Source organism: Phalacrocorax aristotelis, chromosome 7 (assembly GCF_949628215.1).
Source record: "Phalacrocorax aristotelis chromosome 7, bGulAri2.1, whole genome shotgun sequence".
NCBI classification, from domain to species: domain Eukaryota; kingdom Metazoa; phylum Chordata; class Aves; order Suliformes; family Phalacrocoracidae; genus Phalacrocorax; species Phalacrocorax aristotelis.
The window spans coordinates 55,363,190-55,377,992 of record NC_134282.1 but is presented as its reverse complement, the minus strand read 5'-3'; the positions used below and the strand labels follow the sequence as shown (position 1 = coordinate 55,377,992).

General features: G+C 64.4%; 2 protein-coding genes across 2 annotated transcripts; both read left to right on the top strand.

Moving 5' to 3' along the window:
• The first annotated feature begins 34 nt into the window (after positions 1-34).
• On the top strand, positions 35-7,383 carry UNC45A (unc-45 myosin chaperone A). Its single transcript, XM_075100890.1, has 20 exons — positions 35-113; positions 406-564; positions 1,191-1,227; positions 1,332-1,507; positions 1,615-1,707; positions 1,982-2,149; positions 2,421-2,589; positions 2,854-3,024; positions 3,155-3,326; positions 3,529-3,829; positions 4,004-4,098; positions 4,171-4,312; positions 4,504-4,644; positions 4,831-4,958; positions 5,178-5,244; positions 5,434-5,547; positions 6,057-6,172; positions 6,275-6,392; positions 6,473-6,628; positions 6,835-7,383. The coding sequence occupies exons 1-20, from the start codon at positions 102-104 to the stop codon at positions 7,093-7,095; spliced, it is 2,796 nt and encodes a 931-aa protein (XP_074956991.1). The 5' UTR covers positions 35-101; the 3' UTR covers positions 7,096-7,383.
• RCCD1 (RCC1 domain containing 1) lies at positions 7,354-14,777 on the top strand. Its single transcript, XM_075100900.1, has 7 exons — positions 7,354-7,621; positions 8,287-8,641; positions 13,187-13,308; positions 13,558-13,662; positions 13,781-13,933; positions 14,089-14,118; positions 14,394-14,777. The coding sequence occupies exons 1-7, from the start codon at positions 7,465-7,467 to the stop codon at positions 14,534-14,536; spliced, it is 1,065 nt and encodes a 354-aa protein (XP_074957001.1). The 5' UTR covers positions 7,354-7,464; the 3' UTR covers positions 14,537-14,777.
• Positions 14,778-14,803: the final 26 nt, after the last annotated feature.

Below are 14,803 nucleotides of genomic sequence, written 5' to 3'. Positions count from 1 at the left end.
GCTAGAGCCCCCGCCCCGCCCCCGTCACGTGACACGGGCGGTGGCGTCCGGGTTCCCCGGGCGCTCGGCGGTGACGTCACGGGTGCGGCGAGGGAAGCGCGATGGAGGAGGCGGTGAGCGCCGGGGCCGGGGCGGGGGTCGGCGCGGCCGGGGCCGGGGCCGGGGCCGGGGCCGGGGCGGTGAGGGCCGGGCAGAGCATGGCGTGGCACGGCATGGCGTGGCACGGCATGGCGGCTGCCGGCGTCGGGCCCGGTGTGACGGCGGCCGGTGCCCGGTGCCCATCGCCCGCCCCGGGACAGCCGTGCCCTGTCCCGGGGGCCTTGTCCCGGTGACAGCCGCCCGTGTTGGGGTCAGGGCCATGCGCAGCCCCCCGCCACGCGTGACCCATCCGGTGCCCCTCGGCAGGTGACGGCGGGGCAGCTGCGGGAGCGGGGCAACGCGCTCTTCCAGGCGGGGGACCACGCCGCGGCCCTCGCCGCCTACACGCAAGCGCTGAGCCTCTGCGACGCCGAGTCAGAGCGAGCCGTCCTGCACCGCAACCGGGCCGCCTGCTACCTGAAGCTGGTGAGAGTGGGGCGGTGCCTCACCGCGGGCCCTGCAGCAACCTGCCCGGCCGCCCCGGCCTGCTGGGGCTGCGCTGCTGGCGGCTGCCCCGGCCTGCCCGCCTCGCCAGCTGCGCGCCTGCTCTGGGAGGTCCGGTTGGTCCCCGGGCAGGGCGCTGTCTGGTGTTTCCTCCGCTCACCTTTTCTCGTGGCCCTGCCCGCTGTCCCGTGCTGCCCCGCCTCCCGGGTGGGCTGTCAGGGCCAGGGCAGGGCACTCCTCTCCACACCTGGGCTGTGCGTATGCTCTGGGATTGTTCCCCAGGCAGTCACAGTATTTCCGATCTCTCACTGTGGAACTGTCTGAAGCAAAGGGGAACACGAGGCACCTCAGGGGTTGAGTAGACTGGAAGCACTTGAAAAGCATCAGGGGGCCCTAGGGCTCCTCAGAGGCCCCATAAGGGTTGTGCTCTGGGAAGGACAGGATGTCCTACTGGGGTGGCTCGCGGTCCTCAGTAATGCTGTTCCCCTCCTCAAACCCCACTCTCCTTTCCCAACTCTTGTCTTTAAAGCCCACAGAAGGCTGGGCTGAGCGAGGCCTGTACAGGCAGCGCGTCAAGTGTTTCCCTCTTGCCGACTCTTTCTCTGCAGGAGGACTATGCCAAGGCAGAGGCTGATGCATCTAAAGGTCAGTGGTGGCTGGCCGGGGACTGGCCTTTGCGCGCTGCCTGTCCAGGCAGACCAGAGCAGCCCAGGGGCTTTGCGATAGATAGATCCCCTGCTCATCTGCAGCCATTGAAGCCGATGGCCGGGATATGAAGGCGCTGTTCCGCAGGAGCCAGGCGCTGCAGAAGCTGGGCCGCCTGGACCAGGCTGTCAGTGACCTGCAGCGGTGCGTGAGCCTGGAGCCCAAGAACAAGGCCTTCCAGGAGGCCCTGCGTGCCCTGGGGAGCAGCATGCATGAGAAGGTGAGCGGGGAGGCAGCGTGGGGTGTGGGGGCTGCTGTGGTCCCCCGTGGGTGTGGTGGGCTCAGGGTAATGACGAAGGCTGAGCTGCTTTTTTTGCTTTGTCTCAGATGAAGACCATGTCCTGCACGGACTCAAAGGTAGAGCAGATGTTTCAGATCTTGCTGGATCCTGGAGAAAAGGATGTGGACAAGAAGCAAAAGGTCTGAACTCTGAGGGAACAGGGAGCAAAACAGCTTGGCTGGAAGGCAGGGAGGGGAGGAATGGTACTCCCAGGTCAGCACTGCTGGCTGAATGGTGCTGAACTGTGCTGCCTGGGCAAGGCTGGGCTTCCTGCCATCAGAACATACTCCTCGGAGATGGGGGAGGAAGGCAGGTGCCTGAGGCTGTGCTAGCTGCCCAGCTATGGGGGTTCCCCATGCATGGTGGGCTGTGTTCTGATGGACAGGTGACTGAGGCGTGACTCTCCTTTCCCAGGCTGCGCAGAACCTGATTGTGCTGGCGCGAGAGGAGGCCGGAGCAGAGAAAATCTTCCAAAGCGATGGTGTGCGGCTGCTGACGCAGCTGCTCGACACGGCCAAGGCTGACCTGATGCTGGCGGCGCTGCGCACCTTGGTGGGGCTGTGCTCCGGGCACCGCTCACGGGTAGGTCCTGCCGTAGCCCAGCCTGCCTGTGTGACAGGGCCTGGCCCAGGGAATCGATGCTGGGGAGGCTGTGAAGGGTGACAGGCAGGGGAATGTCACTAGCCTCTGCTTGCGGCTGGCTGCAGCCCTGCTGAGCAGAGGAGCTCTGAGCTGTCAACCACCAGGCTAGAGTTACAGAGAGGCTTGTGATAGGGAACCATCCTGATAAGGTGCTGGGAAGCGCTAAGGCTTCTCCGAAACCTCCAGCAGGCAGTTGTGCTTATCCCTGCAGACCATGGCCATCCTGGCGGAGCTGGGGGCCCCTCGTCTCTCAGCGGTGCTGGGTGTGGAACACGAGCAGGTTTCCCTGGCTGCCTGCAACCTTCTGCACATGATGTTCGAGTCCCTGAAGGAGGGGCTGCAGAAGGACTTCCGTGGCAAGGAGGATGCAGTGGTGCTGGGTGAGTGCCTGCTGCCCCAGCTGGCTGGCGTGGGCTGGGGAGAGCGCCCTGGGGAGGCACTGAGCTGCAGCGGGTTCTTCTGCCACTGCCCCCCCTCATCATCACTCCCTGGTGCAGGGCCAGGGCTCTCATCTGGAGTTAATACGAGGTTGAGCTGGGAGGCAGGAGGCCCTGGTCATGGCAGTGTCTCCTGCCAGCCTCACTGCCACGGGGTTGAGGCCTGTGCCCAGGGCGCTGACTTCTGTGCATCATCTCTTCTGCAAGATTCCTCCAAGGACCTGAAACTGCTGATCAAGCACCTCCTGGAGCTGCTGCCGCTGGAAGGGGCCTCTGCGCATGGTCGTGACAACGCCCTCAACCTGCTCATAAAAGTGGTGCCCAGGAAGTCACCGAAGGAGACCAACAACAGCCTGAGCCTCTGGGTGATCGACCAGGGTGAGCAGAACAGCCTGCACTGTCCTGCTGGGGCATCGCGCCCCTCTGCCTCGGGGTGCTGCATGCCTCTGCTCTGCCTGCGCACCCTGTTTTGCTCCTCAGTGGGGCGCCTGACCTTGCATTCTCCTAGGCCTGAAGAAGATCCTGGAGGTGGGAAGTACAGTGTGTGGCACCCCAGGCAGCCTGCCTGTGACAGAGAACAGCCGGATGAGCACTTCGGTTCTGCTGAGCAAACTTTATGATGACCTGAAATGCGATGCTGAGAGGGAAAACTTCCACCACTTGTGCGAGGACTACGTGAGGTGAGCCCTGGGGTTCCTGGGGATGGATGGGGGGTTCTGTCTCATACGGCCACCAGCCTCCTGGGGAAGTAGCAGCACCCCTATCGCCAGACCTTTTGGCTCTTGGTGATAAAAGCAGACCTGCTGTGTTGGGGTTCAGCAGTGGGGGCTGCCTGTGGCTGAAGGGATCAGCTTTATCCTTCCTGGTGGTCTTCCCCTGCAGGAGCTGGTTCGAGGGGCACGAGCTGGCTGGGAAGCTGCGGGCCATCCAGACAGTGTCATGCCTGCTGCAGGGCCCCTCGGATGCTGGGAACAGGGTGCTGGAGCTGGAGGGGATCCTGGACAGCGTGCTGTCCCTCTGCGCCTCCGTCTGCGAGGCCCACCAGCTGGTTGCGGTGGAGGCACTGATCCATGCTGCCGACAAGGCCAAGCGCGCCTCCTTCATCACCGCCAACGGCGTCAGCCTGCTTAAGGAGATCTACAAGCACAGTGAGAGGGACAGCATTCGCATCCGGGCGTTGGTGGTGAGTGCAGCAGGCTGGGAGGAGTGTCTGTGCCGAGCCCTTGGGTGGTGCTGGGCAGGCTGCAGCGGCAGGGCCTGTGGGTCCACAGCGCTGCCCTCCCTGCTCGGGGGCTCTCACAGGCGCTTCGGGGTGATGGTGGCCATTTCTGCTCTGATTCTCTGCTCCTGGTGGCAGGGGCTCTGCAAGCTGGGATCCGCCGGAGGCACCGACTTCAGCATGAAGCAGTTTGCTGAGGGCTCCACGATGAAGTTGGCCAAGCAGTGCCGCAAGTGAGCGCCGTGGGGTGTGGGGGAGCCAGGCAGGGTGCCCCACAGCCTGGTCTCATGGGTCCCATCTCCCAGGTGGCTCTGCAACGAGACGATCGATGCAGGCACACGGCGCTGGGCGGTGGAGGGCCTGGCCTACCTCACCTTTGACGCAGATGTCAAGGAGGAGTTTGTGGAGGACAAGGCAGCGATGCAGGCCATGTTCCACCTGGCCAAGGTGCGTGCTGAGTGCTGTGGCGGGGGCCCTGGGTGGTGGGCACGCCGGCACTGGGGAAATGTGCCGGAGGGGGTTGTGGGGCTCACGCTGCAGGGCTGGTATGTGTGCGAGGGCCCGGGGTGCTGGGTGGGCTTGAGCCTTGGCCGGTCCTCTCTGTCGTGGGTGTAATGGGTGTCCCATTATTGCTGCAGTCCGAGGACAGGAGCGTGCTCTATGCGGTCGCCTCCACACTAGTGAACTGCACCAACAGCTATGACCACCAGGAGCCGGACCCCCAGATGCTGGAGCTGGCCAAGTATGCCAAGCAGCACATTCCAGAGCAGCACCCCAAGGTGAGCGGGGCATGGCCGTTCTCAGGAGCTGCCAGGAGCCCTGGCCCTGGGGAAGAGTGTGTGGGTGGGCAGAGCCCAGGGTCCTGAGTGGGGACAGGGTGTCCCTGGGGCCGTGAGAGGTGACTCGCATAGGGTGGCAGCAGGCTGATGCCACAGAGCCAAGTGGTGACCCTGCCTCTGGGACAGGACAAGCCGGACTTTGTGAAGCGCCGGGTGCGGAAGCTGCTGGCGGCTGGTGTGGTGTCAGCTCTGGCCTGCATGGTGAAGAGTGAGAATCCAGCGCTCACCAACTCCTGCCGGGAGCTGATCTCCAGGTAGTGGCCTGCAGAGGGGTGACAGGGAAGGAGCTGGTTTCTGAGGCTGCTGGTGTCCTGCTGGCAAATTTAATGTGCCTGTGGTGAATGCAAGCTCCTAGGAGCAGAAAGGGGATGTCCAGGAGTGTGGTACAGCCTGGGCCCACTGCAGGTGTCTGGGTGCTGTTGGGACCCGCTGTGGCAGGTCCCTGTCTCCAGCTGCTCCCACGTTGTCCCTAGGGTGTTCCTGGCACTGGTGGAGGAGGCGGAGGACCGAGGTGGTGTGGTTGCACAGGGAGGAGGCAAGGTGAGGGGATGAGCCTCGCTGTGCCGCTGGCCTGCGCCACACGGTGGGGCTCTGGGGAGGGCTGGGGCTCTGTGGGGGCTGGCTGTGGTTTGGCAGGGGACTACGCTGACTCCCTCGTACACAAGACTTGGGGAAGCTGGGGCTGCTGTGACCTGGCTGCAGGACTGGCTGCTGTGTCTCCATCTGCAGGCTCTCATCCCACTCTCCCTGGAGGGCACCGAGGTGGGGCAGACCAAGGCAGCTCAGGCCCTGGCAAAGATCACCATCACCTCCAACCCAGAGATGGCCTTCCCCGGAGAGCGGGTGAGTGTCACTGCTGTGGGGATGGGTCTGCCAAGCAGGGGCCCTGCGTGGGCAGTCGGTGCCACAGAGGGGCTCACGTGGGGACGGGCTGCAGCAGGGGATTGGCCTGTCGTGTGCACTGGGCCTGCTGCAGCCTGCTGTGTCTGCTCTGGGGAGGTGTCGGGCTGAGCAGCATGAGGAGGGGCTGCCCTGGCAGGAGCTTCCCCTGTCCCTGTGTGCAGCATCTGGGATAGGGTGGGCTTCCACTCCTCATCCACCGGGAGAGGGCTTGGCAGCCCTGGAGCTAAAGGCCACAGGACTGGTGATCTGAGGCGGGATCTGCACCGCAGGAACTGCCAGCATGGGTTTGCCCTTCCCTGGGGAGCAGGAGGTGGCAAGGCCCTAGGCCTGACCATGGCAGTAGTTCTACCCTTAGGCTGGGCTCAGAGCTCCCTGCACCCCCTGCTCCACAGGGTGCAGAGTCCCTCCCCCTCGCTCTGGGTTCAAGCCCTACGCCCCTGTCTCCACAGATCTACGAGGTGGTCCGGCCCTTGGTAAGCCTTCTGCACCTTCAGCGCACAGCCCTGGAGAACTTCGAGGGGCTGATGGCGTTAACCAACCTGGCTGGCATCAGCGAGAGGCTGCGGTAGGGGCGGTGGCACCAGCACGGGGGAGGGAGGGGGCCCGTCCCTGTCTGGGCCGGAGGTGTGCTGCCCTGAGCAAAGAGCACTCACACACCCTGCTGCAGGCAGAAGATCCTGAAGGAGAAGGCTGTGCCCATGATCGAGGGGTACATGTTTGAGGAGCACGAGCTGATCCGGCTGGCTGCGACGGAGTGCATGTGCAACATGGCCATGAGCAAGGAGGTGAGGGCTGGGCTGGGCGTCTGCACTGGGCTCCCAGCCCCCTGCACCCCCACCCACCCACCCGCCCCCTTCCTCTGCAGGTGCAGGAGCTGTTCCTGGCCGAGGGCAGCGATCGGCTGAAGCTGATGGTCCTGTACAGCGGGGAGGAGGATGAGAAGCTGCGGCGGGCAGCCTCGGGGACCCTGGCCATGCTGACTGCCCTGCACCCCCCCATCTGCAAGCGGATCCCCCAGGTGGTGAGTGCCCAGCAGCGGGGCAGGGACCCCCTGGGGCAGCACCCACTGTCTCATATTCCCTCCCCTGGTGTCCTGGAGCTTCATCCCAGTGCTGGCTCCAGGAGACAGAGCGCCCTGTCCTGCGGGGGCCAGGGGGCCATCAGGGCTGCGGGGAGCTGGCCCCCTCTCTGGGAGCAGTGCTGAGTGCAGCCCCGTTCCCCCCACAGACGGTGCACTGGCTGGAGATCCTGCAGGCCCTGCTGCTGAGCCCCAGCGTGGAGCTGCAGCACCGCGGGGCCGTGGTGGTGATGAACATGATGGCGGCCGAGCGGGAGGTGGCGGAGCAGCTCATCGCCAGCGAGATGCTGGAGATCCTCTCGGTGCTCGCGAAGGACAAGGACAAGCCGCGCGTGGCCCAGGCGGCCAAGGAGAGCCTGGCGCAGGCCGTGGCTTACGGCCTCATCAAGCCCAACCCTGGCCAGGAGTGAGGGCCTGGTGGGGGATGCCGCACACGCTGCTCGGGGCCGGTGCTCACTCGCTCGCTGCTGTGGGACGTCTGCCCCCGCCGTGGGGGCTGGCACGCTGCTGTGGGGCCGGGGCTGCGCTCGGCCGCGCCTGCCCGGTGCTCCGGGGCGAAGATGGGGCTCGCCACTGCCTCTGCCACCGTCTGCCTTAACCGGGAGGGCCGGCCCGGGGGCCGGGGCCCCGCACGGCTCGGCCCGGTACGGCGGCGGGCCCGCCCGGTGACACCGCACTAAAGCTGCTCTTGGACCACGGCCCCGCCTCTGTCCCTCCCTTGGCCGCCCCGTCCCGGGGCCGCCCCTCCCTGCCGGGGCCGCCCCCCGCCCCGCCCCGCCATGGCGGCTCCGCGCCGCGCCTGGCTCGTGTTCGGCTTCAGCACCGAGGAGGCGGCGGGGGAACCGGGCCCGGGCCCGGGCCCGCGGCGGCTCGAGTCGGGCCCCGAGGGGATCCGCCGCGTGTGGCCCGCCTGGAGCTACGTGGTCGTGGAGACCGGTGAGCGCCCCCGGACCCGGCCCGCCCGGTGCCCCCCCCGGGGCCTGTGCCCCGCGCCCCCCTCCCTCCCGAGGTGCCGGGGCGCTCCGTGCCCGCTGCCCCGGGACGGCGGGCCCCCATTCACACACACACACCGCGCCCCCCGCGGTGCCGGTTTTTCCCGGTCTGTCACGTCCCGCCCCATCCCCCGACGCCGGATCCTCGGGATGGGCCCCTCCCCGCCCCATCGCCGGGTCCTCCGGAATGTGTGTGTCGGTGTCCCCGCGGTACCGGTCCTCCGGCACGTCCCCGTCCCTTCCGCCCCCCTGGATGGTCCCCCCCCGGTCCCCCCATCGGCGGTCCTGGTCTCCCCGGGATGCTGTCCGCCCGTCCGTCCGGCCCGGCGCTAGGGATGCTCCCTCCCTCTTCGTCGGCGCCGGTACCGCCGGGATGTCCCCGTGATCCCCCCCGCGCTGGTTGTCCCGAGATGCTCCCACGCCCCGCCGGCGGTCCTGGTCCCCCCCGGATGTCCCCTTCCCCCTCCGATGCTCTCCCCTGTCGGTCCCGGTTCCCCCGGGACGCCCTCTTCCCCCCTCGATGCCCCCTCCCCCCCCCCCCCCCCCGTCGGTCCCGGTTCCCCCGGGATCCCCCCCCGCGGCAGGGCGCTGATCCCCCCGCTGCGGCAGGCGCGGGGCTGGAGGTGCGGAGCGCGGGGCTGCGGCGGCGGCTGCCGGGCTGGGCCGAGGCGCTGCCCTCCGAGACGCACCTGGTGCTGCGGGGGGCGGCGGGGGCCCAGGCCTGGCCGCGGGCGGCGGCGCTGCGGGGCGCGCTGCGGGGCTCCCCCGCCTGGAGCCGGGCCCTGCCGCCGGCGCCCCGCAGCCCCCCGCCGCTGCCGCTGCTGCCCGGCGGCTTCGCCACCCCGCGACCGCCCTTCTTCGCCCCGCTGCCCGGCGGGGTGCGGGCCCGGCGGCTGGCCCTGGGCCTGGAGCACGCCCTGGCGCTGGGCGCCGCGGGGGAGGTCTACGCCTGGGGCGGCGGCAGGTGAGCGGGGCTGGGGGGCACGGAGGCATCGGGTACCCCCCGCGGAGGGGGTGCGGGGGGGGATATGGGGTCACAGGGGGTGCAGGTGGCAGGGGTTTGCTGGGGCTTAGGAGGGAAGCGGGAGGGCTGTGGGGAGAGGGGTGTTAAGGACACGGGGTGGGAGGTGATGCAGGGAGGGGTGCTGGGTGTGCCGGGGGACGCAGAGAGAACGATGGGGGGGTGCAAGAGGGATGCCGGGGTGGATGTGGGCGGTACGGGAGGGACTGCGGGGGATGCAGGTGAGAGGATGTTGGGGTGGGGGCATCACCTCAGGGTCTAAGCCTGCCCCCCCATTAGCTTGCAGACTTAAGACAAACTGGTTCAAGTCTCTGTAGCACCGACCGATTAGTTAACGCAGTAAAATAATCTAATAAAGCAATTACACAATCAGTAATCTAATTAACTAGTCAACACATAGCTCGTTGCTTCACAGTCCTGTTATTCTTCATGGTGTTACACATAATTATTGAGCTACAACAAATAACTTAAGTAATCTTGATTGCGTACGACTGCTGTTGAGTTACAGCCCTCTCCTTTCCTGCCGCCCTCCTGCGCTGCCTGGGGTTAGGGTGCAAGTCGGTCCCTCCTTACCTTGCCACACTGCATGGTGCTATGATGGGGGGGTGTGGGGGCGTGGGGAAGGGTATGGGGGTGCAGCAGGGCCGGAGGTATTGGGGTGCAAGCCCAGCCCTCCATACCCTCCCACATCACTTGGCGCTGGGGTGCGAGCCCACCCCTCTTGGCTTGGCTCTCCCACACCCCGTCTTCAAGTCAGCGGTGCGATGGAGTCATCCCCAATACTGTTCCCTGTTGGTTTTGTTACTCCTACCCAAACCTGGTATTTCTCACACTATCAGCAAGCAGTTGCGGCCTCCTACATCACTGCTGATGTACCTGGTGCACCCTCCCTGACGGGCACTCCCAGCCCCCGCCCCGCCGAGGGCCTGCCTTGCCCCACTGTGCCATGTTCACTCCCACGCTGATGGGATCTGTCGCTTGCCCCAGCCAGGTTCTGCTGAGCGCCAGCACATCCCCCTGGCGCAGGCAGCCTGGCTCGTGGCTTCTCCCAGGGTGTGCCAGCCCCACTGTGTCCCCCCATGCCTGCGCTCCCATCCCCCCTGGGTCCCCCCTCGCTGGCCCCTCAGGCAGCCCCGTCTCCTCCATGGGTGCTGGGGCCGCAGCTCCTGGGGGACCTCTGGCTTGTGGGCCCTTCAGGGCTGCCTCTGAGGACACCTGGGTCTCTGTGTGACCACTGAGGTCCCCGCGGTCCCTTCTGGCTGAGCCTGCTGCAGTTTTCAGAATACCTGGGCACATGTAAGCCTCCCGCCTGGTCCCGCAGCGCTGCTCCCGTGGTACCCTGTACCCTACGTGCAGGGTGATAAAGGTTGGTTCTCCTCACAGCGCTGTGGGCACAACCACAGGCTGCGGTATCAAGTGTAACGCAGCTGTACGTTTTGGAGACTGTCCCATAAACTCCTCACACCAGTGGTGTACAACAGGCTGTTCACTCTCAGTTCCAGTTAAAAGGTCTTTATTCTCTAACGCACTCGCTAGGCTGTTGGCTTTCCAGGGTCTCAGCTTCTCTCTGGGTGCTGCGGCGATGCTGGGATGTTTCACTCCACCAGGCTGGCCCGGTCCCTGGCTGAGGTTGTTGGTCCATCAGCTGAGCACAAACCTCTCCTTCCCATGGGTGTGTGACAGCCGGGCACCGCGCTGCCCTGCCTCATCCTTCACCCGGCTGCTTCAAATCAGTGCAAGGTTCAGCTCCCTCTGCTCCCACTGCTCTGTAACATACCACAAAAACACAAACCTGACATCAAAGATATGTTTGTTTCTGAGATGGAGGTTGGTACCATCTGTCTGTTAACATTTCAGTACAAGATCCCTCTGCTACAGCCCCGTGGGAGAGGAGTAAACCCCTTGGGAAAAGGATCTAACCCAGCTCCCTGTTCCACTTGCCAGCAGCCATAGTTGGGTGCAATAACCAGCCAGAGGCATTGCTCAGTTTGAGCTCTTAAAGGTGTTTTCTGTTAGTTTGGGGGTTGCTTTTGCACATGCTGCCCTATGTCGAGTAACATTTTCCTTGAAGATATCTGAGGGCACAGCGCCAGGCCATCCCTCCCCGGATCGCCTGATTTCTACTGCCTGGCAACTGCCAAGGGATTCCTGCTTCGCCCTTTGCTCCAAGGCTGTTCAGTTATGCATTTGCCAACACGAGGTGCCAGTTCCTACCCATACCACTGTCCACGTTACTTGTACGCAGCCTTGCAGCCCCCGCAGCTGCAGCTGCTCTGCGTTCCTGCCCTGTCCAGCGCTATCGGTTCCAGTGCAGAGAGCTAAACACCCACAGGGCCACGGCACACAGCGGTGCAGCCTCTCAGTCCCAGAGCTACAGAGCTGTGCTGGGAGCCGTGGGCCACTAAAGCCCCGTTACGGTAGGGCTCATCTCTGGGCCTAGCTGAGGCATCGCTGGGTCTTGTCGCACGCTGACTTGCTCCTCCCCCCCTGCCGAATTTGGTAAATCTGTTGGATTGCAGCTGTACGTCTCCAGTGCTGCAGACAAATGTGCACGGACACTGAGTGGGGCTGCCAGTGCGTGATCCTGACCACAGAAACTATTTGTTTTTAAGACCCATAGGGTGGAAGGGTTTATGTGTCCCTCTTCCTTTGTGACTTACAAAGTCAAAGCCAGCAAAGGCTGTCGGGCGCAGTCAGCAGAGCTGCGTCACCTAGCCCATCGCCCGCCCTCAGTGTTTCTGATCAGCTCAGGAGCATTTTGTTTCCCATTCTCTGTGCATTGGTGCCTGGGGTCTTGGCCAGCTGGTCCTCATAGCAATCATAAAACTCAGTTTAAATCAGCAGTTGTTGCATTTGCAGACACTGCATTATCTTGTCCTTCTTGATTTCCCTACAGAGGGAAGGTTTCTACACTTCTGAACATGTATTTTAGGATTAGGGTTTTTTTGAAAGACTAAATGCCATGGTTAAGCTTTGGTTAGTCGACGAGGCTGAGAAGCCACTAACACATCGCTATGCCATGTTTCACAGCATTTCAGCTCTTCTGTATAATGGCCAGGTGCTGGCCCCGCTCCAGCCTTCGTAGCCTCTTTATTACGGCAGGCTGTAGTCGCCTTTGCCTGCTCAGGTAGTGAGTGCCCGGAGCCCCTTCCCGAGCTGCTGCAAACCCTTCCCTGCCTGTTGGCTCACTGTGCTTGGGAACCAGCCCCGCGCTCAGCCCTGCTGGGTACGTCTCTTTGCCCTGGTCTTCTGCAGATAGTGCTGTGAAGGAAAGCGAAAAGGCTTTCCAGTGTTGTTGCATAAGCCAGGTTGGGTTGTTTGGTTTTTTTTTTGGTAGTTGTTGTTGTTTTGGTTTTGGGTGTTTTGTTTTTTTTTTTTTGGTGTGGGGGTGTGTGTGCTGTTCCAACACGTCGATGATTCCCGAGCCCCAACACTACAGTTGTCTTCTATGTGCAGTTGAGCTGTTTATTTTACCTTTACAGCCCCCCCAACTCTTTCTGCTTTTGCAATAGTTGCACTAGTTAAAGCTCCTGGTGCATTATGTTCCACTTGCTCACCACCAACCCTCTCCAGTCAGTAACTGGGCTGTCAGGGTACCAGGCCTGTGTGGGGACACCCTGTGCTGGGCACCACCCTCCCACCGGTGCTCGGCTTTTCCCAGTTGCTGGCGTCAGCTCCTCCCCGCCGCTGTGGTTATTCCTTCAGCAGCTCAGGCTCTGACCGGTGCCAGGAGCTGCGGGTACCTTGTCGCCTTTGCCTAGGCTGTGGCGGGCACTACCTGGGCCCTGCCCCAGGGCGGCTGGGGCTCGGTGCTGCTGGCAGCACCCGTGGAGGCACAGCTCACCCACGCAGGGAGGTTTTTTCCCACACATCTCAGCCTGTGGGTCTGGGGCCTGCCCCATGTAGCCTGCACGGGCCCACCTTTGTGTGCCCGCCATGTGAAATGCTGGTGCCCACCCCCCCCCCCCACCTCCCCACCCCACCCTCCCAAGACGAGCCCAAACTTGTCCCCTCGTGAGAGCCCCCACTTTCACTTTCAGGCTTGGGGCCAAACTGATTGCCAGCACTGCGCTGTTGATTGTTGGCGCAGCACGGCCGAAATAAGCTCAGGATTCAATTAGATCAGTCAACTAATTTGTAAACAGATTAATTAATTCAGAGTTGTGTCATTCGCCGCACTGTTGCACTGTGATTGCACGACAACACAGACGCTACCAAATTACAGCCCTGCATGCTGCAACCCCCCCACCCCCTCCCAGCCCGCTGGCACCACGGGCACCGAGCCCCCGCCAGCTCCCACACGGGCGGGCACCCTCCTTCCCTGTGCCCCCGCTGCACCCCTGCCTCTGGGACACGGCCCTGGCGGGGGGGCTGGGTCAGCGGCAGCAGCACGGGCAGGAGGCGGCTCGGTCGGGACAGGGAGGTGCGAGGGCTGGAGGGAAACAGGGTGCAGGAGGTGTCTGTCTGTCCGTGTGCATCTCCCCACAGGCACGGGCAGCTCGGCCATGGGACCCTGGAGTCGGAGCTGCAGCCGCGGCTGGTGGAGGCGCTGGCCGGTGTGCCGATGCAGGCGGTGGCAGCCGGCGGGTGGCATTCGGCCAGCGTTAGTGGTGAGGGGGCCATGCTGTGTGGGGGAGCATGGGGGGAGATCGGAGCGGCCAGCAGCAGCCTAAGACCCCTGCAGGACTGATCCCCCCGTCACAGTTACTCCCCGTCCCTGGTCCTGGGGGGAGCCCGGTGCACAGGCTGTGCTGTGTGTGGTCAGTGCTGGTGCCCCAGAGCACCCAGGCACTGCTGCTGATGGGGATTCAGGGCTGAGCTCTGCGCCAGGACCCCCCTGATGTGCTCCCTCCCACCAGAGGCCGGAGACCTCTACATGTGGGGCTGGAACGAGTCAGGCCAGCTGGCCCTGCCCTCCAAGGCGCTGGCCGAAGAGCGGGCACAGGACGAGGACAGGGGTGCAGGTGAGGGTGCTGCTGGTCAGGTCATGGCCTATGGGGGGTCCCAGCAGAGCCGCAGGCAGCGGTCTGAGCCTGGCAGGGCCTGGTCACTGCCGGGAGCTGAGGGTCGGCTCTTGCCCAGGGCACGCTGAGCTGACGCCCTCCCGGGAGCAGCCGGCTGCCGAGGCCGCCGCGTTCATTTCCATCCAGGCGTTCCCGGCGTTGCTGGACCTGCCCCAGGACCTGGAGGTCAGCAGGGTCAGCTGCGGGTCCCGGCACACGGCCGTTGTCACACGTGAGTGCCCAGCTCTTGCCAGTGGGGCGGCGGGCGGCAGCCCTGCGTTCGGTGCTGCCCCGGAGTGGGGCAGGGGCAGCTGAGGGGGGGGGCTGGGGCTCACCGGGACCCGGCAGCCCCTGCACAGGCGCTGATGGGTGCTGTCCTGTTTGCAGGAGGCGGTGAGCTCTACACCTGGGGCTGGGGTAAGTGACGCCTTTGCTCTGGGGGGGCCAGAACACCCACCCAGGACCAGCTTTTGTTTTCTGCTCCCTTACCACTGGCTGCTATTACTTGTATAATGATTTATTTTATGACTGTGAGGTTTCACAGCAGAGCACTTCCACCGGGTCCTGGCTGGAGCCATTTGTCTGGGGGTGCCCTTACAGTTCCTCCCTCCCCGACAAACGCCCGGGGAGCTGTCGGCCTGCAAGGGCCGAGGCGCCACAGCCATGTCGTGGCACAACTGTTGTGTCTGCAGGTAAATACGGGCAGCTGGGGCACGGGGACGATGCCAGCTCTGACCAGCCACGCCGTGTCGAGTACCTGGTGGCCAAGGGGCTGCGGGCGGAGGAGGTGGTGTGCGGCCCCTGGACCACCTACGTCTGTGTGCCGGAGCCATGAGGGCCCCACAGCCCCGGCTGCCTGCAGGGAGGAAGACACAGGCGGGCTCTGCTCCTGTCCGCCTGCTGCCACGACCAGCCCTGGCACCACGCTGCCCTCAGAGGCTAGGCCCTGGCCAGGTTAAGCCCACAGTGAACTGGAGGCAGGCTGGTGCCCAGCCCTGCCCGGGCTGCAGTTTCAGGAGTGCTAAGGACAACCAAGGGAAGGACGCTACACATTTATTACAGCTACTTTTCCATAATGGCTGTGGTGGTTCTTCGCGTTACA